General features: G+C 56.5%; 2 protein-coding genes across 5 annotated transcripts; one reads left to right on the top strand and one right to left on the bottom strand.

The window, feature by feature from the left end:
* The first annotated feature begins 1,006 nt into the window (after positions 1–1,006).
* Positions 1,007–11,644, top strand: CUTA (cutA divalent cation tolerance homolog). Of its 2 annotated transcripts, none has more exons than XM_051807606.1 (6): positions 1,007–1,194; positions 3,549–3,697; positions 7,029–7,088; positions 8,328–8,373; positions 8,618–8,667; positions 11,499–11,644. In XM_051807606.1, exons 1-6 carry the CDS (start codon positions 1,114–1,116, stop codon positions 11,560–11,562), a joined length of 450 nt encoding a protein of 149 aa, XP_051663566.1. In that variant the 5' UTR covers positions 1,007–1,113; the 3' UTR covers positions 11,563–11,644. The 2 variants fall into 2 exon arrangements, with proteins under 2 accessions (XP_051663566.1, XP_051663565.1); XM_051807605.1 differs by lacking the exon at positions 11,499–11,644 and adding an exon at positions 9,210–10,507 and having other exon boundaries at positions 1,018–1,194.
* Positions 10,519–18,842, bottom strand: PHF19 (PHD finger protein 19). 3 transcript variants are annotated; one of them, XM_051807537.1, is made up of 16 exons: positions 18,698–18,842; positions 17,323–17,523; positions 16,973–17,054; positions 16,764–16,859; positions 16,573–16,673; positions 16,345–16,493; positions 15,940–16,035; positions 15,636–15,704; positions 15,044–15,164; positions 14,427–14,494; positions 14,166–14,336; positions 14,001–14,088; positions 13,677–13,762; positions 13,453–13,548; positions 12,886–13,159; positions 10,519–12,144 (listed from the first exon to the last, which is right to left on the bottom strand). In XM_051807537.1, the coding sequence occupies exons 2-16, from the start codon at positions 17,512–17,514 to the stop codon at positions 12,097–12,099; spliced, it is 1,737 nt and encodes a 578-aa protein (XP_051663497.1). In that variant the 5' UTR covers positions 17,515–17,523; positions 18,698–18,842; the 3' UTR covers positions 10,519–12,096. The 3 variants fall into 3 exon arrangements, with proteins under 3 accessions (XP_051663497.1, XP_051663496.1, XP_051663498.1); XM_051807536.1 differs by having other exon boundaries at positions 10,519–13,159; XM_051807538.1 differs by lacking the exons at positions 16,573–16,673; positions 18,698–18,842 and having other exon boundaries at positions 10,519–13,159; positions 17,323–17,386.
* Positions 18,843–22,268: the final 3,426 nt, after the last annotated feature.

Here is a 22,268-nt window from a genome sequence, read left to right as displayed (position 1 = left end):
CTGTACTGTGTGTCTGTGTTTAGAGAGCTCCTAAAATCGGGTCCCAGAGCAGACCCCCCAAATGGTGTCACCCCTGCGATGGGGGGATCTGGAGGGGTTTGCAAGGGGGGCAGAACCGGGACCCTCTCAGCCCTAGGGACAGCTCGGCCACTGCAAAAAAACTCGGAATTTGTTTCAAACCACCTGAGAAAATGTCAGTTTTTCAACCCCTGGACAATTAAGTGAAGGAAAGCCCTGCAGAGCCCGGGGCTATTTCACACCTCCTGAGACCCCAAGGTGGCAACGTGTCATCGGCACCTTCCAGACCACAGAGGGACAGGTTCTAAATCCAGGCTGGAATATGTTTTACAGCTTATGGGAACTGACAGGAACCCAGCAAAGTTACAGCAGGAACACAATCAAGTTACAGCAGGAACCCAATGAAGTTATGGTGTGAGACAGAGAGCAGCGCTCGGTTCCTCCATGTTGGAGGTTTTAGGCACAAACAACACAACAGGACTTGGCAGCTGCCTGACGGTTTCTATCCAAAGAGTACAGAGCTCTGACAACATTAAATCTGAGAAAATAACTGTTTTATGGATGGGAAATTCAAAGCAAAAGTGACAAGTGGCATCAAAGGTCTCAGAGCATCCGGGACAGCACAGGGAGAACTGAAGAGTACAGAGCCCTGACAACATTCAATCTGAGAAAATAACTGTTTTATAGATGGGGAATTCAAAGCAAAAGTGACAAGTGGCATCAGCAGGTCTCAGAGCACCAGGGACAACACTGGAGAGAGATTTCCCCAGCACACGTTGGGGCAAGAGTTTGATAATACACCACCCAGGGGTTTGTTTGTCCCTGCTGTGGTTGGACCCCACTTTTGGACAATCCATCCCCCCAGCCCAGCGGGTCAGGCAGGTGCAGAGAGGGGGATGCCAAGGCTCGGGGTGGCAGGAGGGCACAGAACACTGTGCTGTGCCCTGTCCCTGCCCCAGCCCCTCGCCGGGCAGGCAGGCGGGTACCAGGCTGGAGGAAGAGGAGGAGGAGGAGGAGTTAGTGCTCGCATGGGCAGCCTGCCCAGGCAGCATTCCCCGCTCGGGCAGAGCAGGTGGAGGGACGGAGGGGACGGACATGGAGTGGCTGAGCCAGCGCTGCCCGTTGCCATCCTCTGCCCAGGGCTGGCCCCGGCCAGGCCGGGGCACTTTGCTGCTGGTAAGTGGGATGGGGGGGCTCTGGCACCGGGATGGGGATGGGGGGGACACGAGTGACCCTTTGGGGACATCAACCCGCACCAAACAACCATGGAAATACCTGCCTGTACCTTTGTAAGGGAACCTCTGCACGGATCCATCTCGCAGGAGGAATGTCCTCCCCGTCTCTGCCGAGAGCAAAGCAAATTTCCAAGGAGGTTTGTTTTTTTTTTTTTTTCCTGCTTGCTCTCAGGAAGCTCAGGGCAAACTCAGCGTTGCCACGAGTTGTGTTTGGGTGGTGTTGTTTCTTGGGGTTTTTTTTAAACACAGTCTCATCAAAACTAGGCAGAAAGTCCTAACGTGGTGATTCTAAAGCTGTTTTTAGTTCAGCAAAGCCAAAACAAATATTGCAGAAATCTCCGAGTCTCTCTGTCATTTTGCTGTTCAGTTCTTTTCAGTGAAGTGCTTAAAATCTGACAGGGGTGTTTTCAGTTTTGTTCAATATTTTGGCAATCACGAGTTTATTTGGTTTATCAGGCAGAAATCCTGAAGTTTCACTCCTATTTTCCACCATCCCTTAGCAAATACAATTATTCTAGAGGAAAAAAAAAAGGGGGTGGAGGTCTTTTATCTTTCTTTTCAGAGATAAAAAGGAGGGAAACATCCCCCCCCCAAAAAAAGAGTGCTCATATTTGTACTAATATTCAATCATAAATGGTCCTGGGGATTTATGCACATACATCTTCCAAGAAGATTAATGATCTCCAGGCTGAACAGGTTGGATTTTTTTTTCCTGAGCCAGGAGCATGATTACATTTTAATCTGGAAAAATAGGTACACCAGCGTATCCCTGTTTGGCTTGTAATTCTCTGAGTAGCTCCTGGGATTTGTTGTATGTTTTTTAAATGGCTTAATGGGAAAAAAGAGCACAGAAGGAGCTCTAAAAATTATTACAAGGAACCTTGTGATAACAAAGAATATTTCCTCAAACGGACTGGAAAAGAGGAGACAAGCAATAGAACACATCAGTCATTTTCCAAATGGAAAAGAGCTCTTGACTTTGTGGTGACAAGAGAGATTTTTAATTCAATTTTTTTTTTTTTAAAAGTATTTGACATTGACACTGTAATGGGAGGATTTTCAGAGGACAAAGGAGAGTGGAAATGAGAGGGGAAAAGGAATATATTCTTAGTCTTATAAGCATGTTTTAATCACTGTAGCTGAACCAGGGCCAGATGCTGTTTGTGTCAAAAACAAGACAAAAGACAAAGGGAAGAGCAGCTGTGAGACCCTGCGAGTGCTGCAGCCCTGGATGGCCCCATCCCTGCCTGTTCCTCAGCACTCCAGATTCCTCTCCCTCTCCAGTAGCATCCCTGCTGAGATAATGATATATTTTTATGAGTCTGTTTATGGCATGTGAGCACAAGCAGCAGCCACGGGGCTTGCCAGGAATCACAGCTAATGCACAGCAAAACCCACTTGTTGCTGTGCCCTGCCAGGCCACGGGGAGAGTGGTGCTGTTTGTGCAGCCCTGCAGACCTGGGATGTGCCATTAGGATTTCTGGGCCCAAAAGGATCCAGTTTCACTGTTAGTATCAGGTAATTTGGATGAAATGAACTTAAAAGCTGTCTTGAAGTCTCGCCCTCCCTTGCAGGCTGTAGCATGGCCTGGGTGGGCTGCAGAGCAGCCAGGGCAGAGGAGAATAATCATCCTGGGCTGACAGGGCAGGATTAGAGCTCTCCAGGTGCACAAGCTGGGGCTCTGGTCTGCCCTCAAGCTCCAGCCCAAATCTGTTTTCCATGGACACACTATGTGACACACTGCTCTTCTCCTTCCCACATCCCCAGGGAGGCAGAGGGCCCTGGCCCCCCATTTCCCAGAGGGATGGATGTGCCTCACTCTTGCCACATGGCTGAAGGGTGGCTGCAGGACGTGTCCTCAGCAGGAAAGATGTGCTCGGTGTGGGAGCCATTCCCTTCTTGTTCCTTTTTTTTTTTTTTGCATAGAAATGTGTATTTATTCTTCTGTGGAAAACCAGTCCTGGCTGCTGAGCCGGGGGGGGCTGTAACCCCTGTTAGTCCAGGGGTGACCTCCCACAGCCGAGGTCTGGGCACCTCTGGGCTGATACAGCCTCCAAACTGCCCCTCTCCTGCCCCAAGCTCTTGGCACAGCATGGGATTGTCCCCTTTGGAGTGGAATTAATCCCTTTATGAGGATGTTCTCCCCTAAATCCCAGCTGGTCACTGCAGTGTGGAAAGGAGCCTGGAAACGTCCCTCCGGCCACAGACAATGTAAATGCTGAGTTTTCCAAAGTGCGGTGTTTCCCCTCCCACCCTCACCGGGGTTCTTCCCACCCCCTCTGGTGTCTCCTGGAGGTGCTGACACTGGCGGTGCTGATGTACCCACTGCTGAGGGGGCTGGCCCTGCAGCTCACCTCCGCCCTCACCGGCAGCTACATCCCAGGGACCAGCTCCATGGCCTTCATCAACTGCCTCAACGAGCAGATTGCCAAGGATATTGCAAGGTATGGAGATGTCTCCCCTGCTTGTCGCCTTCGGTGGGTCCAAAGCTGTTCCTTGTGGAATAAAACTTTCCCCTGTCCCTCGAGAGGACAAAATACCCCTGTATATTTTGCATTTTGAGGGTGGGGAGGCCCTGGCACAGGTTGCCCAGAGCAGCTGTGGTTGCCTCATCCCTGGCAGTGTCCAAGGCCAGGTTGGACAGGGCTTGGAGCAACCTGGGCTAGTGGAAGGTGTCCCTGCCCATGGCAGGGGGGTAGAATGAGGTGACCTTGGAAGGGTCACCCTTCCAATCCAAACCATTCCATGATTCCCTGATACCAGAGCATCGCTCCTTTTCACTGACACTCCCTCTGTGCCACAAACACCCTTACCAAGAGCTGTTCTGTCTCAAAGAGAGCTGACAGTTGCCTCTGAAGTCAATGCCACGGTAACATCAAGTAATTCTCAATTTATTCCACTGCCTCTCATTTTCAAGGCCCATTTTAAAGCCACAGCCCTGAGTCTCTGTGTCCTCAGATGGACTAAGCCCCAGCCCCTTGTTCTCTGACGTGCCACAGTTTTTCTTCTCTAGAGCAGCAGACAACAAAATGCCAGGAGGGGGATTTGTAGAGAGGGACAAAGCACATGCCATGCAAATAAAAAAAAGATGAAAGGAGGTCCACAACAAACACTGGTGAGGTCCCACCCAGGATCTGCAGAAACTTCAGGGAACGAGGGCTTTACCTCCATTTTTTTTCATTCTGTTTGAATATATGAGGTACTTTGCATGATATTTTGCATGCTGAGTTTTTTGCACACATCTGTCAGTGCCTGACTCAATAGATGGTTTGTTCAAAGTCCTGAACCTGTGTTGACTGGGGAAGTGTTTATGATGGACCGTGAAGTTTCCTGCAACACCTCCTGTGCTGTTTTCCCTGCTCCCCTGCTGCTTGCCAAAAACCCTCCTGCTCCAGTAAAGTGCTCCCAAACAGTCGTTCAGGAACTGACAGGCTCCTGAAAGGGATTTTGTGTCACCTTAAATACTGCAACTGTATTAAGAAATTCAAATAGAATTATGTCTGCTCCGTGTCATCTAAAAAAGGGAGTAACTGTACATGGCTGGTGAAAAGAGCCTCAGTGCCTGAAAATGCCTCATCTTAACAGCTTTGCAAACATTTTCCACTCTTTGTTCCTCATCTTGCAGGGAAGGGAGAGGAAATAAATCACTCCCCATTGCTGAGATATTTGTACTTCGGTTGTGGTTTTACTGGTGGAGTGATTGTTCCTTTGTTCTGGAATTTGGATGGATGAGCCATAGTTGTAGGGGATGACACAGGGCTTTATGCTTATTTTCCCACACACCTTTTTCCTGTGCTGTTTATTCTTCCCTTGCAATGCTCAGTGCAGCACTCGCTGATGCCTCAGTCTGCAAGGGAATTTTCCACTGGTTTTAGGGAAAAAGGTTCAAGCTTTGTGAAAGCAGAATAGCTACAGGTAGAATTCAGCACCTGAAGACCTTCTCACCTCTCCCCTGTGCCCGCTGGGGGCAGTTGACCCCCTGGGTTGTGTGTTGTGGCCACTGCCCCTCACACAGCCTACCCCACTCCTAATCAGCCTGTCAGCCCCCACTGCTGCCTTAGGTCTGCGTGTATCATTTGCTTTGCTTTCCTGCTTATTAATATTTAATCTGACTCAATTCCAATTCTATTGGGAGGCAAGGACAAAGAAACACACATTAAGTGCCCAACCCAAAACTATCATGTATTATGCAGTCGTTTTCCACAGATCACATTCAGCTTCTTATAATGTTCCCCTTTCCCATGGTGGCCACTTTTTCCTGCTCAGCTCTCTAGAACCAAGTTCAGGATCTCAGTTTGCAGGGGCAGAGCAGCCAAACTGAAAGGCTCCTGTGCTAAAGCGACTTGGAAGTTGCAGGCAGCAAAAACGAAATGATTTGTGCCATGTGTGACACGACAGTCACAGCAGGGGTGTCTCTGCTCGTGCTGCTGCAGTTTGTTGGTCTGAAGATTAACTCAAGATGCTCCACCAGCATTAAATGCCTGGAACTGCCCACACATGGTGAGAGCAAACAATCCTGAGCCTCCTCAGACGCTCTCCTCTCTGGCCATGGTCCCCTGAGCCACCAGTCCATGTCCATAACCTTTGTCTGTAAACATTAAACACCATCCCAGGAGTTATCCATGTCCAGGCACTGGTTCTCCAGTGAACTTCTGGAGTGGCAAGATGTTGTAGGATCATTGGGAAGGGCTGCTTTCCTCCCAGAAAAGAGCTCCTTAGAGTTTGTTTGTAGTCTCCTCCAGGTTGTACCATGCCTTGAATGTAAGGATAAAAAAACTTCAACTTGCTCTGAGCCAAAAACATCCTGGAGAGAGTTTTGAATTAGAGCAGTAATTACTTGGAATGGGTTTAGTTCTTTACCTCACCAAGAGTTAATTTTTGTAGGTTGTTGAATCAAGCCCTCCAATATCTGATAACTAATGTCTCCTCTGCAGTTTAGGGTCCTCCAGAAGTTAAATGTTGCATTGCCAAAGCCCTTGGTACGAAGTAGTTTCTGGGGAGGTCAGTGTTAAAGAAAACCAAAGGTGAGGTCACTGAGTGCCCCAAATGAGCTCCCTGCAAGGGCTGGGGCTGCATCTCCCTGAGAAGGGCCAGGCATTGCTGTGGTCACAAAACACATCATTTGCCCCTTTCTTCTAAAAATCCACCCTGAGATGGCTTCAGTACTCTGTAATCACTGAAATATCACTTCTGCTGGCAGAGCCAGGCAGCTCTGCAATAACAAACCAGCCCACAAGTAACGGAGGCTGCCAGAGGGAAGGAATTTGTTTGGGCTTCAGATTTCTAGGACATTTTGGGTAGAAAAACCTTGATGTTGTTAATTTAACAAGATCCACATTGAGGCTGCTCTGTGAGGAAGAGGCACAGTTTGACAGTGTAAATACATGAGCTGGAGACAAACCCCTTCCCGTCCATCCCAGCCCTGGTTCTTGTGGCCCCACAGCTCAGTCCCTGTCCTGGTGTCCCCACAGCCAGGGCACAGGGATGACACTGGGCAGGGTCCTGGCACCACCCAGGCCAGGAAAGACACCCAACTTTCCTTCTTGGCACAGAGGGACAGCAGGGATGGTCCCAGAGCACTGTCAGGAGGGCCTGAGCTGAAGCAGCTCCAGTTGAAGGTCACCTTTGCCTCAGCTTTCTCAGGGTAATAAGTAACCCGAAATTCCATGTCTCCTTATGTCACAACTGCTGGTGGCAGTCCAGGGCAGCATGAGGGAATATCTGGGGTTGGGCACTCAGCTGGGTTGGCACTGACTCCCCTCCTGTCTCCCCCAGGGCCATCATGGACAAGAAGCTGGCTGCCCAGGTGAACATCCTGCCCAAGAGCTCAGCCTTGTAAGTTGGGCTCAACATTCCCCTGTGGAGGAGGCAAACCCAAGCTCTCCTGGGAGGAAGGGAGGAGGTGGACACCCCATGGCCCTGGGCAGAGGAGGCAGTTTCCAGAAGGCTGCTGGGTCTTTGTTGGTGCAGATGGGGGAGAGGAGCCTCACCGTGCTCCAGGCTTATTAAGGAGTGCAGATGCTCCAACTGCCCGTGGGGACCATTTGTTTATTGGTTCCTTGGCTACAGGGAGATCCAGCAATCTAGGATTTATGGTCCTGAGGACACAGTGCCTGTTATTAGAGGCTCTAAAAAGAAGCCCAGAGAGGGACCAGAAAAGGCCTTTACAATCTTAAGCAGCACTTTCAGGAAGGAAGACAGACCAGTATCTTTGACCTTGAAACACAACCTGCTCTGCAGGTGCCCTCAGCTGTCCACACAAAGGGATTGCACTTGTAAGAGGGGTTAAAGAGCAAAGCCCCAAACCAGCTTTTTCCTCATAGGAACACCCTGGCCCTGCCAGAAGAGGGGAGCAGATCCCACCTCAGCCTCCCTGCCCCAGGGGTCCTCACAGTGCACCCCTCAGGCTCTCCCATAGCCAGGCACAGGCTGCTGAATTAGGGCAAACCCAATGATAACCTTCTTCCCCTCGTCCTTCACTCCCCATGAGCCCCAACAGCCTGAGCTGAGTTGCTCCTGCACAGCCCTGGCTGCTCCAGCTGGTTTCTGCTCCGGGCCCTGCTCGGGAGACACCGCGACGCCTCCGAGTCCTCCCGGCGCAGGAGCCCAGCACGCAGATGAAATCACCACGGCCTTCTGGCAGTGCTTGCAAAGGTCACATCTGACTCATGAGAAGTGCATCTCCTCTCCTGCAGGGAAGGAGGGGAGGAAAGCAGGATGCTGCCGTGCTCAGCCTCCCAAGCACAATCCCTGCAGGCGCCGTCCCGCGGCCGCTGCTCAGGGCAGGGCCACCCCCACAGACCCCCATAGACACCCCAATCCCAGCAAATTTGCCCTGGCATCCCCCCTGGGCAGCTCTCTGGAGGCTGGCATAGCCAAGGAGTCTCTGGTCCATAAATCTGGGGTGCTCAGTCACGTGCTCAGCACCTTTGGGGCCAGCGATGCTTCTTGAGCCACTTTGTAAAGAAACGGCCACATGCAAGAAAGCACCAAGCAGGGAAAATAACCCTGGAGGGCCTGGCAGGGCTGCAGACAGAGCTGTATCTGCTGATGCTGCTTTTCTTTTCAATCCAGGTACTTCTGGAAAGGGGAACTGGAAGAATCCACTGAAATACTGCTGGTAAGTGATCGTTCCCTACCTCACAAAACGCCCATCACAAATGGCCCCAGCAAGAAAGGGCTGCAGGGAGGTTGGGGGAGGGTGGCACCAACCTGTCCGTGGTTTGGAATGTACCCAGGGATCCCAAACACCTGTCTGCGGGCATGGCAGCGCTGGATGGGAGCAGTGGAACTGCAGGTGCAGGATCTCTCTGTCCCTTTCCAATCTCCCTTGGGTTCTGTTTTGGTGTTTTTACTCTCCACAGATAGTGAAAACCAGGACGTCCAAAATAGGGGAATTGTCCAACTACGTCAGGTGAGGCTCTGGCTCTGTGGGAGCACTGGGGATCCAATCCAAGGTAGGCTGTCCTCTCCTGCTCGGATTTGGGAGTTCTTGAGCCCCTTCCCACCCAGGGTGTGGTGAAGTGCTCCCACTGTACCTGTGAGCCAGAAAAACCCAGAGGTGGCATCAACAAAAAAGAAAAGGTTGGCAGAAATACCAACTACTGGGCTTCAACCAGCCCCTCCATGCTGGATACAAGGAGGGATCCCCCTTCTCCTCACACAGGTTATTCCCTGGCAGCCTCCTGGCAGGATTTCCTGCGCTCCCCAAGCCCCGAGGGGCGAGCACAGCCAGCTTTGGGCCAGACCCCCGGCAGTGGGCTGCTGCCTGTGGTAAACCCCAAACTCAAAGAGAAATTCCCACATGGCAAAAAGAAGCTGTGGGTGCTTTGAAGTCCGTGGGGAGTGCAGGGCAGGGCTGGGATGAGCGGCTGGGAGCCGAGAGCTCGGCTTCCTGCGCCGGGAGCAGGGCGGGACTGTGCTGACACTGCTCCTCTGCGGCTGTTTCCACTTTAGATCCATCCATCCCTTTGAAATCCCTGAGATCATCAGCCTGCCTATTGACCAAGGAAACCCTCTCTACCTCAAATGGATCGAGGAAAACGTCCCAAGGGACTGACTGGAAAGGTCACCTCAGTTTTGGGAGACTGGGCGGACCCTGCTGAGCCACGCGGGTCTCCCTGGGCAGGCAGGACCTACCTGGGAGGAGGCAGCTTCTGCCTTCTCAGGTTTGCTGTAGCACAGGAGTTTGGGATTGGGAATTTCGTTTGCACTGGAAACATCCCCTCCTTGGCCTGACCAGGGAGGACTGAGCAGCCCAGAGCTGGTGCAGGCTGAAGAGGGAAAGGCTGCTCCCTGCACCATTGTGGATGAGGAAACAGAGATGCTCATGTCAGGACGCATTTGGGGGCTCTTTCATGCTGCCAGCAGCAAATTCCTTATGGAAGCCATGGCCTGGCAGCCCCTCCAGTTCCATGTGTGCCCACAGCCAGTGCCTGAACCCTGCCTGGCCCCCCTGCTCGTTCCCAGCATCCTGCCCCGCTCTGCCTCCCGCTTCCCCAGCCCCAGGCAGCAGGATGTGGCCGGGCACCCCGCGACGTGCCGGCTCCCGCCCTCTCCTGCTGTCAGGAAACGTGCTGCTGGAGTCTCACAGAACCCAAGGAAGCAGCAAACTCCAGCAGATGCTGCAAGGAACTACCAGGAGCCACAAGCAGCACATGTGTGACCCTGCCCTGCCATGGAGCTGGGGAGAGCTGGGATGAGCTGGGGAGAGCTGGGGAGAGCTGGGCAACTTCCATGGCCAGTCCAGGGAACCCAAGTGCCAACAGGACCAGGACATTGCCCCAGCCCTGCATCCCTTACCCCAGCCCTGCATTCCTTACCCAGCCTGAATGGTGGCTTTTTGCCCAGGCCAAGCTTAACCTTGTAAAAAGATGCTCATTAATAGTTTAATGGGATATAACTTATAGAATATTGAGGATTTATGTGACTGGGAAGGGAATAAACAGCAGCGTTTCTTACCTGGGCAGGCTCAGGTGTGGTCACAGTTTGCTGTGTGGTGTCCTCAGTGAGCTGGGCAGGAGGAAAGGCAACCCCTCTCTACAAAACTCATCCCTGCAAGGAGTGTCCCTGTCCCCCGCTGTTCCCTCACTGCCCACCCTCATCCCTTCCCACCCTTCTGTCCCTGTGCTTCCCAGCAGCACCTCCCAGGGGAGGACACACCTCACCTGGCACAGAACACGACCCAGCAGCACCGTGGTGGGCACTGGGCATCCCCCCAAGAGCCCAAACCCAATAATCCTCACACTACAAAATAAAAGTGATGTAAAAAAAAAAAAAAAGAAAAGGACTTTTTAATTGTACATCAGAACATCAGACATATTAATTACAACCTGGGTATAACGAGAGTTGGTTATTACAAGCAGCAACCTGAACTCAGAAATCAGAAGGTGCACAGAGTCGTTATAATCTCTATTACAGCGAATGCAAAATATACTCTGCAACAAAAATACTTTTAAAGGCTCCACATTCAATTCTCTGCAAGAAGCCAGGAGGGAATGAGAGGGAACAGAGAGGAACCAGAGCCACATCTTGTGGGTGCTGCCATGACTGTGATGTCCATTGGCACATCCCACAGGAATGACCCTGCTCGGCCCTGGCACAGCCCTTGGCAGGGGCTCCACAGGCACAGGGCTCCAGAGGCACTCGAGGAAGGGAAGTATTTTAAGTGATCCTTTGGTGACAAAGCCAAGGCAGGACTGGGAGTGATCCAGCTGCTGGACCCCTCCCTGCCAGGGATGGGGGTCCTGGCAACACATATCCCTAAAGGAGGGGGTCCCTCCGGAGATGCTCCCCTCTGGATGAGCCGGGATGCAGACCCTGAGGGTGCCAAGCTCTGCTCCCCAAGGCACATCTGACCCCTCAGCCCAAACCATCCCATGGCTGGGAGCTGCACAGAGCCTTCTCTCCCAAACCTGTCCCTGCACAAGGGGCCAACAGCTTCTCCCCAAGCACAGCACCAGGCACAGGGCACTGGGCAGCCCCGAGGAAGGAGTGACAGTGCTTTGACCCAGAGCCAGATACTCAGGCTCCTTCTCTAGGCACTGAACCAGCTCCTGCCTGGCCTAAACCACATCCCAGGCTGCAGAGAAGCTGCTGCACCACAGCACGGGTATCCCACTGTTATTTCAGCAGTAGCTACAGCAGAAGTTTACTTTTAAGGACCACATTTGGGCCTCTGGTTTGCAAAGGCCACCTGGCCTCTCATGCCAACTACACTGAGGAATTTTTTTCCATATTTTTCAGTAAAACAACCTTTTCAACTCACCCTCTGGTCAGCAGATCCCACAAGCACAGGTATGGACAGTGATGGGGCTGCAGGACAGGATCTGCTGATGGAGCAAGACCACCCAGCCCACCCAGCATCACCCACCCTCCATCCCATGGGACAGCCATGGTGGGACGGGGGAGAGACGAGGAGGACAACATTAAAAATATATATATATATCTTAAGGAAAAAAAATCTAACAAATATATCTGATATTAGAATCTTTTTTAAAAAGCCAACTGCTTTGCTCCTGCCCAACCTGGCAGTATTGCTTTGTTAAAGAAGGGGACTGTTCCTTGTCTCCTGCAGACAAATCAACCCCACCTGTTCACAAACATCAACTGCTCTCCAGTGAGGCACTGGCACAACCCCCTCCACATGTCCCCACTGTCCTCTTCAGCCTTTTTGGTTTGTCTGCTGGTTTGGCACATTCAAGGTGAAGGCTCCTGCGAGAACAAAGGCCTCGGGCTCCAGTCTGTGAAGTGCTCGTGGAGGCTTTAAGGCAAAGGAGGATCTTTTGGCCAATCTCTTCCAGGATCATGATTGTCAGAACAGGGAAATGAAGCTGGTGCAGCATCACAGGCAGTCCAGGTTGTGAGATGACAGCAGCCACCTACGCCTGCCCTGTGGGCATGAAAGCTACATGTGGGCTGTTTATTCCTCTCATTTAAAACAAACCATATTCCTTTAATGAATGGATTTAGGATGAGGCAGAAAACCCCAAGGGTCGCTCCCTGTTTCCTGTAGGCACAGTGAGGGGCTGTGAAAGCACTGGGGTGAGGGGGGGCTTTGTGCTTTGGCACCAGGACCCCCTCGAGGCTGCTCTGTAAGGCTGGGACGCAGGGATAAGTCAGGCTTTGATGTCCATCTGTGCGAGCAGGTTGTGGGGTGTCCCCCAAAGTGGCTTCCCCAGCTGTGCCAGGGGGACCCTTCTGGAGGGGCCAGAGCCACCCACTGCTCTTACCACCACCACGATGGTACCTTGGGCTCAGCCAAAGGCTCCACCACCAGGAGAGTGTGGCTGGGCCACACTCACAGCCAGGAAAAAAACTGGCCAAGAAACTAAAAATTGTTAAAATTAAAAAAAAAACATAAAAATAAAAGAGTGTCAAGGCTTCAGGTTCCATTCCTGGGCAGCACCACTGGCGGTGCCGGCGTGGGCACGGCTTCCACCCGCAGAGGCTCCCGGCGGGGGGGACCAGCACCCTCCTCTGCCTCCAGGCCAGGGCTTCCCCATCACCCTGATCTCCTCTGGCTTGGCTCCAGGAGAGGTCTCAGGGCCGGCAGGGCTCAGTAGGGGGTCGTGCCTTCCCACTCCACCAGGTACTGCACCTTCCCCTCCAGCGTCACCCGCCGCGCCAGCACCTGGTACTTCTCCCCGCAGACCAGCCGGCCCGCGGCCCCGAAGTAGCTGCTGATGGAGGACTTGAGGTGGGAGAGCGACGAGTCGTCCTCGCTGATGCTCTCGAAGGTGTGGCTGTCGATGCCGTCGTCGGGGCGCTCGGGGCCGCCCGGGGCCTCGCTGCCCTCGGGGGTGCCCAGGGCCGGGCGCCCGCCCCCGTCCCCTCCCCTGCGCTTCGCCCCCGAGGCGTAGGCTGGAGCTGCCAGTTTGCGCTTGCGGCTGCCCACGGTCCTCTGGCTGCCAGGGAGGGACAGAGCAGGGTGAGGGCGGCTCCCAAAAGGTGCCCCACACCGTGCTGGGAATTTGAGGGAGCCCAGCGAGGACTGAGGGCCCTGACCCCGCACACCCAGCAAAGCAGGGCCGCTCTGGGACCACCAGCCTGGTTTGGGACACGGGGAGCAAAGGCTGCCTGATGTGGGACATCCCTGTGCCAGGACATGAGGGTGCTGTGGGGGGAGAGGGCAGCCCCTCACCCTCCTGGCCATGCCACTGGGACCCCTCTGAGAGGGGGCAAAGGGCACAGCCCTCACCTGGACTCATAGGAGAGGCTCGTGGTGGCCGAGCCTGAGGTGCTGGCGGCATCTGTGGAGTCCACGTCTGATAGGAATGTCTGTCCTGAGCTGGCACTGGGGATGGGATGGGATAGGATGGGATAGGATAGGAGGGGATAGGATAGGAGGGGATGCAGTGTCAGCCCCAGCCTGGCACAAGTGGCACCCCTGGCCCCCCACAGCCCCGGCCCAGCCCCACGGACCTTTTCAGGCTCTGGATCTCATCCAGCGTGAAGTCAAAGATGCTGGCCAGGTGGTGGTTGGTGCTCCAGGCAGAGGTGAAGTCACTCTGTGTCACAAAAACAAGCTCACTGGTCACTGCCTGGCAGAGGGGTGCTGCCCATGCCCCCGCCACTCCAGGAAGCGTTCCTCCGTGCCAAGCCAACTTCCCAGGGGGAGGGACAGGGGCTCTCCCTGCCCGCAGGAGTGGGGAAACCTTGCAGGGAGCCTCAGGACGGGGCTGCAGGGATCCCACTCATCTGTCAAATCCCAGGATGGTTGCACAGAGGAGGGGGGGAAGGACTCACACTGGGAATGGCGTCCTCCAGCAGGAACTTGGCCCTCTTGCGTTTCGCCGCTCGCCGCTTGTGCTGCTGCAGCTGCCGTGGCAGGAGCCTGCAGAGAGGGGCGTGAGGGGGCAGCGGGCACGGGGCACTGCTGCAGGGGGTGCCCGGGCACACGTGGCCACTCACCCCTCCTTGTGGACACATCTGCTTTTCCCCCTCTTCTTCAGCTCGCAGGAGCCGCCCTCGCCCTCGCCGGGGCCCTTCTCCGGCAGCACCTTGGTGGGGGGGTTCGGTGGGACGCGGATCCGCAGGCGGAAGATGCATTTCTTCTTTTTGATCTCCTTCCCACACAGAAACCTGGAGGGGAGGGAACAGCCCTTAGCCGGGGGGGGGCACAGGAGCATCCTGTATCCTGCATCCCAGCCTGTCCCCTCGCCTGGGACTCACCTGCTCTTGTAGCTGTTGAGGGCGTTGAGGAGGTGGGGGCCGCGCTCTGAGACAGGGGTGCCCGTGAGCTGTGGGAGAGGGGGGTCAGGAGGGCTTGGCACCCTCTGGGGTTATACAAAATCCAAACAGATGGGGGAACCCAAACTCCGGGTTTCAGCTCCTGCCCAAGGCTGGGGAGGGAAGGATGCCAAGGCCCAGAGCTGCCTGGGTTTGGCACCTCCAGGGAGCCGACCCATCCCACTGCAGGCACAGGCTCCCAACACGCCTTGGTGTTCGTGCTCCTCCTGGCTCGGCTCCAACTGGGAAATGTGTTGGTTCTGACACCCCAACAAGGGCAATCCCAGCCCAGAGGAAGCTGATTAAGCTCATTTGGAGCAGGAACCACCCATCCCAAGTGCTGAAGGAGCTGGGGTTTGGCAGAGGTGCCCAAGCTCAGTAGCATGGGGCTGCTGGCACAGTGGCACTGCCAACACATGGGCATGTCCCTTCCCACTCTTCACCCCCTGCCCACTTCAGCCCCAGGAAAAGGCCCTCGGCTCTGCCCAGCTCAGGAGTCCCACCCTCCACCACAGACACTGCCCTCTGGGACACTCTGCTCTGCCACTGTGTGTTTGTACCTTCCCGAGCTGCAGCGGGTCCCAGTGGTGGTTCACGAAGGCCAAAATCTCCTCAAAGTCAAAGTACTTCTTCTTGCTCTGCACACCCAGGTTGTAGAGGGCGAGATGGACGACATCCACCCTGCAGCCAAGGGGGGCAGAGGGTCAGTAGCCCACCCTCTCCCCACAGGACAGTACCCACCGTGATTCCCTGTTCTCCCAGTGCTGCTCAAGCTCCCAGATTTTCCCAAAACCCGCCGGTGGAACCTGGGACCATTCCCACACCTCACAGGGCAAGCAACCCAGTCCAGAAGTGCATCGTGGGGGATGCCACAGCCAAGACAGCATCCCTGGAGCTTCAGGGATGGGGGGTACACTGCCTGCAGCTGGGGGGAACCCCAAATATAGAATCCCAGAATGGTTTGGGTTGGAAGGGATCTTAAGGATCATCCAGTTCCAACTCCCTGCCATGGGCAGGGACACCTTCCACTAGACCAGGGTGCTCTCAGGGCCATTCAGCCTGGTCCTGAACACCTCCAGGGTGTTCATCAGCCAGCCCACTGCCCCATGGCCACCCTGGCACATCCCAGAGGAGCCAGGGCCTGTTTCTTACCATCTCAAGGGCAGGCGCTTGATGTACTCAGGTCCCTGGTTACACACAGAGCAGAAAAACACGTAGAACCTGGAAAACAGCAGGGAGAGAGAGTGCTGGGAGTGGGAGTCACTGCCACAGCCACGAAGGGCCTGGGGATGGGTCAGGGTGGGACAGTGCTCTGGGTGCCAACAGTGACAGCACAGCCAGGAGTGGGGCTCTGCAGGACAGGGCCACTTGCCCACCACCATCTATGTCAGTGGCAGGTGGATCAGGGAGATACAGCTGGGGATGTGTCCCCCCTCTAAAGCCACAGGGGATGTACCGGTCTCCGAACATCATGGGGTCACTGAGGCACTGGGTACAGGCTTCGTGGAACCACTGCCGGCAGCGGTAGCACTGCAGCATCTTCAGGTACCACCTGGGGACAGGAGGAAGGTGACAGTGAGGGCACCATGTGGCAGCCACCACCCCAGCCCCCTCCCAGGCACAGACCCTGCAGCCAGGGAGAGGAAGTCTGTCCCTAACTTGTATTTCCTGAAGCCCCAGGGGTGGGTGCAGACAGTGCCTCTGGAGCGAGTGGAGATCCGGATGGCAGAGGCAGCACAGGCAGCAAAGCTGCTGGCCCAGGGCAGTGCCCTGCAAGCTGGGGGCTTCTCTCTTGGGTAAAACATCCCCACCCTCATCTTTTCCCCACAAAACCAATCGTGGCAGGCAGGCAGGGGCTTACTCTCCAGGGCCCCCGCAGTAGCAGTAGCACTGCTGCTGGTTGGTCCGGTGAGGGGAGTCCCACTCCAGCAGCTCGGGGTTGTAGGACAGCACCATCTTCACAGCTTGCAGTGTCCTGGCAATGGCTCCCTTCTTCAGGGCACCCCCCTTCTGCGGGATGGAGCGGGATGGGGTCAGCACAGACTCACCCTGCCCCTGTGCCCCCCCAGCCCGGGGCAGCCCCGCTCACCCGCACGGCCAGGGCGAAGATGCAGCGGCGGCAGAACCACGGCGTGCCCAGCGGGCCCTCGCTGCCGCTCGCCACCGGGATGTGGCACTGCTGGTGATACCCTGCAGGAGGCTCGGAGTCAGTGCCACAGGGCTGGACACACCCCCCAGGGTGGGACAGGGCAGAGCCCGGGGTGATGTGCCCACACTCACCCAGCCCGCACTTCCCGCAGATGAGGATTTCGTTCCTGGGGCCCGACGTCTTCCCCAGGCAGATGCTGCACTTGGGCTCCTCCCCGGGGACACCGGCTGTGGGACAGGGAGGGCAGAGTCAGAGCTGCACGAGGCACAGCCACGTCCCTGCGGTGCTGGGAAGGGTCCCACAGCACGGCAGTGGAAAGGGAGGATGGGGCAACACTCACCATGCTGGATGTCCTTCCAGAGGACCCAGTACTTGGAGTTGTCCTCAAACGTGACGAGGCAGCTCTGCTTGGAGCCACTCACCTGCAGGAAAGAGCATGAAGAACCACCGTGTCTCAGCTCCCATTCCCAGCACTTCCCTGTTTTCCCTGGTGACTGCTCCTGTCTCTTGGGGCTGTGGGAAGTCAGGTTTGGAGCGTGACACCCCAGGGCAGGACATCAACCCAAAATGCCCCTCTGACCAAGAGCACATTGCAGCCTAAGCCAGAACCCCTCGAGCCACGAACTGACCCAGGGACTGGCACTGGCACCACTTCAGGTGCTCCCGTTACCCTCTGGGTGCCCCCGTTACCCTCTTGATCTTGCCCAGGTAGTAGAGCCCGTCGGTCCAGCGGCACAGCACGTACTGCCCCTCCGTCAGCCGGACCATGAGCTCCCGGCAGCCGCCGCCCCTCCGCGCTGAGCCGGCGCCCGGAGCCTGCTGGACGCGGCCAGAGGCCGCATAGACATCCCGGATGAGGGGGCTGAGCTTGGCGGGCTCCATCAGCAGCACCTGGAGGGGACACACAAGCTGTCACCTGCCCTCGTGATGCGACACAATGAGCCCATCAGCCGGGCACAGCATCCCTAAGAGTTTTGCCTGAGAGGACCAAGCCCCAGCTTCAGCCCCACCAGCAGGGGCTCAGGACCTCCAGAACAAGCGCCGATGAGACGGGTCCTTTCCGTGAAATCCAGGGAGCAGCCAAAATCTTTGCTACTGGTGAGCAAGAGGGAATCAGGGAATTAACCCCCGACAGCCTCGTCTCCCACAGCACTGAGCCACCCGGCCGGGCAGCACCGGGACACACGGCTCAGTTTTGGGAAGGGGCACATGAGGGACAAAAGTTTTAAATTCGCTGTGATTTTTAAATCACAAATTCCAAGCAGTTTTGCCGAGTCCCAAACCACCGGGAGTGCTGCAGGAGCAGGGATGTGCCAGCACCACCCAGGTGGCCCAGTGACACCACCACGAGGTTTGGGGTGCGGGAGGTGAAGGAGCAGAGCTGCGACCCCAACAGACACCACGCAAACGACTGGAGAGGGACTTTTCTCCCCTTCGCGCTCCCGTCACGGCCACACACGTGGCCTCGCGGCAGCACGCGTGGCCTCGCTCCGCGGACCTCCACACGACCCCCCCTCCGCGCGGACCCTGCTGTCCATGAGAACTCCCCCGTTCCTTGATGGGATCATCCCGGGATGGGCAGCGGGATCCCAGTCCCGGCAGAGCCCCGCGCTCCCGGGGCAGCGGCGCCGCACCACGAGCCGCGACCCGCCCGGGCAGCGGCACCGCCGGGTCCCCGCGCGGGAGCGGCTCCGAGCGCGGCGGCGGCTCCGCTCCCGTCCCGGGGCTGCCCCCGCTCCCCGCGAGGCTCCCCCCGCTCTGCCCGCGGACACGTGTGGCAGCGCCCACGCCGCCCCCGCGCCGGGCGGGCAGCGGGACCGAGCGGCGGCCGGAGGCTCCCGGGCGGGTCCCCCCCGCGCCCCGGCGGCACCTGCCGGGGGTCCCCTCGGGCAGCCCCGAGCGGCGGCTGTGGCCCCGCCGCCATTGGCTCATTCAAAGGCGGCCGCGGCGCCGTCTGTCCGCCCGCCCGCCTCCCCGCCCGTCCGTCCGTCCGTCCGTCCGTGCGCCCGTCCCGCCCGGTGCCCGGTGCCCGGTGCCCCCCGCCCGGCCCCGCCGCCGCCCTTACCGCGGGGTGCGCTCAGCGGGCGGCCGGGGCGCGGGGCCGGGGGGCTGCGGGGCGCGGCGGGGGCCGGGCGCGGGGCGCCATCTTCCCGCGCTAACCCCGCGCTCCCGCCGGCATTGACGTCCCGGTTATGCAATTAGCGGGGCCGCCCCCGCCGCCTCCCACGGGTCCGGTCCCACCGCGGCGCAGCGCATCCCCGCGGCACCGCCCGGCACCGCACGGACCGGGCCGGCAAGGAGAGCACGGACCGGCACCGCTCGGACCGGCACCGCACGGAGCGGCATCACACGGAGCGGCACCGACCGGCACCGCACGGATCAGACCGCAAACACAGTTCGGCACGGCACGAGCTGGCACCGACCGGCACCCACAGGCACGGCTCGGACCGGCATACGGGGCTCAGACCTGCAGACACGACTCGGACCGGACCGGCACGAACCGCCAAACACGGCACCGACCGGCAAACACGGCTCAGACTGGCACGGCACGGACCGGACCGGCAGGGCGCACCCCGGCTCGGCTCGGTGCGGCTCGGCTCAAAGAGGCTCGGCTTGGCTCAGTTCGGACCCGCCCGGACCCGCCCGGTGCCCCGCAGGCGGCACCGCCGGGGCCAGGACGGGGCACCCCGGGCCGGCCACGCACCCGCGGAGAGGCACCGGCACCCCCCGCCACCCGCGGGACCTCCCCGCCCGTCCCCCTCCTCTCACTCGTGGCTGCAGCCAGGAAAGGGCACCCCCGGGGCCTCCAGGACTGGGGGGCGGGCGGGGATGGGACGCGGGCAGTGCCTGCACAGCATTGTCCTGACAGGGAACGACCTGTGCTCGCCGGGATTCCTGGAACCGGGAGCAGCCTTTCAGCCTTTCTCTGAATCTCAACAGAGAAAAATCTATCACTGAAAAAAAAAAACCAAAAACCGCTTTAGTCGATGCCAAGAAGAAATCTGAAGGATTTGCTGTTTGTTGGAAAGCGCTCCTGAAAAAGCAATGTTTTCCAGGCTGCTCGGGCCGTGGAGGAGCTGATTCCCGGGGCAGGGTCTGGGCCAAGCGCGAGCCGAGTCCAGAGGGATTTTCCTGCCTGTGATGGATGAGCTCCTGCAGCACCAGGAGCTGAGGCTCCAAGTACACCTGCAACAAGGCTTGAACTGCAAGTGAGCATCTCCCCAGGTGTCAGGGATGAGCAGCACGCTGCTGAGCTGCCTTTCCAACACACGGAAGTCTGTCTGCTAGGAAACAATATTTTAAATCAAACTTTCCCATAAAACATCGGGGTCGTGATGCTGCACCTGGGAAGGGGGTGGGAAACAGTTCCCTGAGCAGCTGCTCTGCTCCTTCTGTGTGAGAAGGAAAGGTCTGTGTGAGAAGGAAAGCCCAGCACGGTGTGAAGGAGGTGGTCCAACATGCCATGCCGTGCCACACTGTGTCATGCTGTGCAACACTGTGCCATGTGTGCAATGCTGTGCCATCCTGTGCCATGCCGTGCCACACCTCTAACTAGCCCCAGGCCCCAGCTCCACGTGAGTCACGCTGGGATAGCGTGAGTCACCTCGGGATTAAAATAACCCCTGCACCACAGCCCTGCCCTCAAACAAATCCCACTTCTCGCTCCGCTGCATCGGAGCTGCTGGATTTGCCCCAAATCCAGTGGATTGTGGCGCTCCCGGGGCACCGTTCCTGCCCCAGCCTGTCCCCGCGGGCTCAGGGAGCACCACCCTCCTGCCCAGCCCCCGCCGCTGATGTTTGCAGCAGGTTGGTCCTTTCCCACAGGAATGCGGATGGTGAGACACGGAAATCAAACTCTGGACCAAGTTCACCACGAGTAACCTCCCTAAAAAACCCTCTGCACAGAGAGGGCACCCCAAAGCTGGCACCTGCCAATGGAGGGAGCGCAGTAACATTGCCCTGGGGCAAAAGCTCCAAACAAAAATTTAAATTAAAGAAAAAAAAAGAATTTGAGACATATCCTCTGTTTCCTGACAGGAACGAAGCCACATAATTATATTTGACTCTGGTTTCTTTGCAGGTGCTCCTGCCACAGCATCCACTGAGCTGAGGGCCAGCAATCCTGCACCCTCCTCAGGCAGGGAGTGTGGCCAAGGTGGGCTCCCAGGGCAGGACTCCCGGCTCCTTCCCCGCTGTGGAATTCCCAAACAAGACCTGCATTTGCAAAAGGTTTTGAATGAAGCCCCAGGTAGTTAACTACTCCAAAATTCCCAGTTTTCCCTTAAAAACTTTTAAGCGCTCCTCCACACCCTGCTCTTGCAGAGGTGCCAAGGTGCTTTCCTGCTCGGATGAGGATGGAGCAGCCGGAGAATCTCAGCCCTGGCTGGAGCAGAGCCTGCGGAGTGTGCAGGGAGAGCACCTCCCAGCGCTGCCCTCCGGCTTTGAAAACTGCCCAGAAATCGTTGCAGCCTCTTTTCACAGTGTTTTTCTTTCTTTGAAAACAGGAGTGGGAGGAGGGGTTGTGTGTTGGCCTGTAGCCTTGGAGACCGAAGCCGAGGAATACTGAATGGAAACCCAAACACGGAGCTGCCTCTGAGCTCCTGATGCAGAGATCGGATCTGCAGGGACGGCTCCGTTCCAGAGCCTCCCACGGCTGGGCAGCTCACAAGTGCCACTGCCAGCTGGAGATTCAGCTGCTTCAGTAGGATACATCCATGGCAATGGCAGGGGTTACAACCACAGCAGCTCCAGGCTGTTGACATAATTCCCTCTCTCTCTCTCAGCCAATGCTTCCTCCTGCTCCAAGGCTCTCAACCACCTCTTCACCAAAAGCATCTGATTGACCAACACGACCAATTTAAGCTCAAAGCCACTGTGTGCAACATTTGAGTTCATGTCCTGAAGCTTATAAGCCTAAAATTTGCCTGGTTTTATTCAGCTTTATTAGTCCTTCCTAAAAACATATGATCTTTCCCTACAAACCTTGTCCTTGGTTATTTCAGAGTGTCATAGCTCCTGGAGCATCGTGACCCTTTGCCAACCCAGCCACTAAACACGGAGCAAAGGGTGCTGATTTAACTCCATAGAATTCTCATTGATTTTCCTGCATCTTTTGATTTGATCCAGGCAAAAAAAAGAGTAATCCCTTTGGCTGCTCCTTTCTGCAGCAGAAGTGATTCGATGCACTGCAGAACTCTTGCTATCGCTCCGGTTTCAGCTCCTTTCAGTGTCAGCCACTTCCTTACCAAGGGAGGTTTTGTGGCTGAAGGACTTTGGGGATGAAAATCCGGAGCCGGTTCCAGGAACACCAGGGCTGGGAGCGGAGCCCTGTGTTTGGAAAGCAGTTCAATACATTCCACGGGGCCGTGGTAATGCTCCGGCTCCCCTGGCTCAGGGGGCAGGTCGAGCTCCTTGGAGCCCTTCCCGAGGATGCTGATCCAGCACTGGGTCCGAGGTGTGGCTCCAACTGGAGCCAGAGCAGTTCAATCTGACACTGGGCTGCTCTGTGCCAGCTGTGCCTTTGGAAGGAAGAGCATCAGGCATTGGGTTTCGTGTCTTTTTGTTTGTTTAGCATGGATTTGATCCATATCCATCTTTTTTTTTTAATTTAGCTCTCTTTGTGTGCTCTGTGCAAC

Source organism: Manacus candei, unplaced genomic scaffold (genome assembly GCF_025592945.1).
Source record: "Manacus candei isolate 608988 ecotype Guabito, Panama unplaced genomic scaffold, ASM2559294v1 h1tg000071l, whole genome shotgun sequence".
NCBI classification, from domain to species: Eukaryota; Metazoa; Chordata; class Aves; order Passeriformes; family Pipridae; genus Manacus; species Manacus candei.
The sequence above is the reverse complement of the archived record's forward strand: the minus strand, read 5'-3'. Positions and strand labels throughout refer to the sequence as shown.

Excerpts from the sequence above, each read along its gene's own strand:
- PHF19 (XM_051807536.1), bottom strand. The coding sequence starts at position 17,514 with ATGGAGCCCGCCAAGCTCAGCCCCCTCATCCGGGATGTCTATGCGGCC. Across the intron at positions 16,674-16,763 it reads CTGCGGGAAGTGCGGGCTGG|GGTATCACCAGCAGTGCCAC; the intron begins GTGAGTGTGGGC and ends AGCCTCCTGCAG. Across the intron at positions 14,089-14,165 it reads AGATGTGTCCACAAGGAGGG|GCTCCTGCCACGGCAGCTGC; the intron begins GTGAGTGGCCAC and ends CCCTCTCTGCAG.
- CUTA (XM_051807605.1), top strand. The coding sequence starts at position 1,114 with ATGGAGTGGCTGAGCCAGCGCTGCCCGTTGCCATCCTCTGCCCAGGGC. Across the intron at positions 7,089-8,327 it reads CTGCCCAAGAGCTCAGCCTT|GTACTTCTGGAAAGGGGAAC; the intron begins GTAAGTTGGGCT and ends TTTTCAATCCAG. Across the intron at positions 8,374-8,617 it reads AATCCACTGAAATACTGCTG|ATAGTGAAAACCAGGACGTC; the intron begins GTAAGTGATCGT and ends TACTCTCCACAG.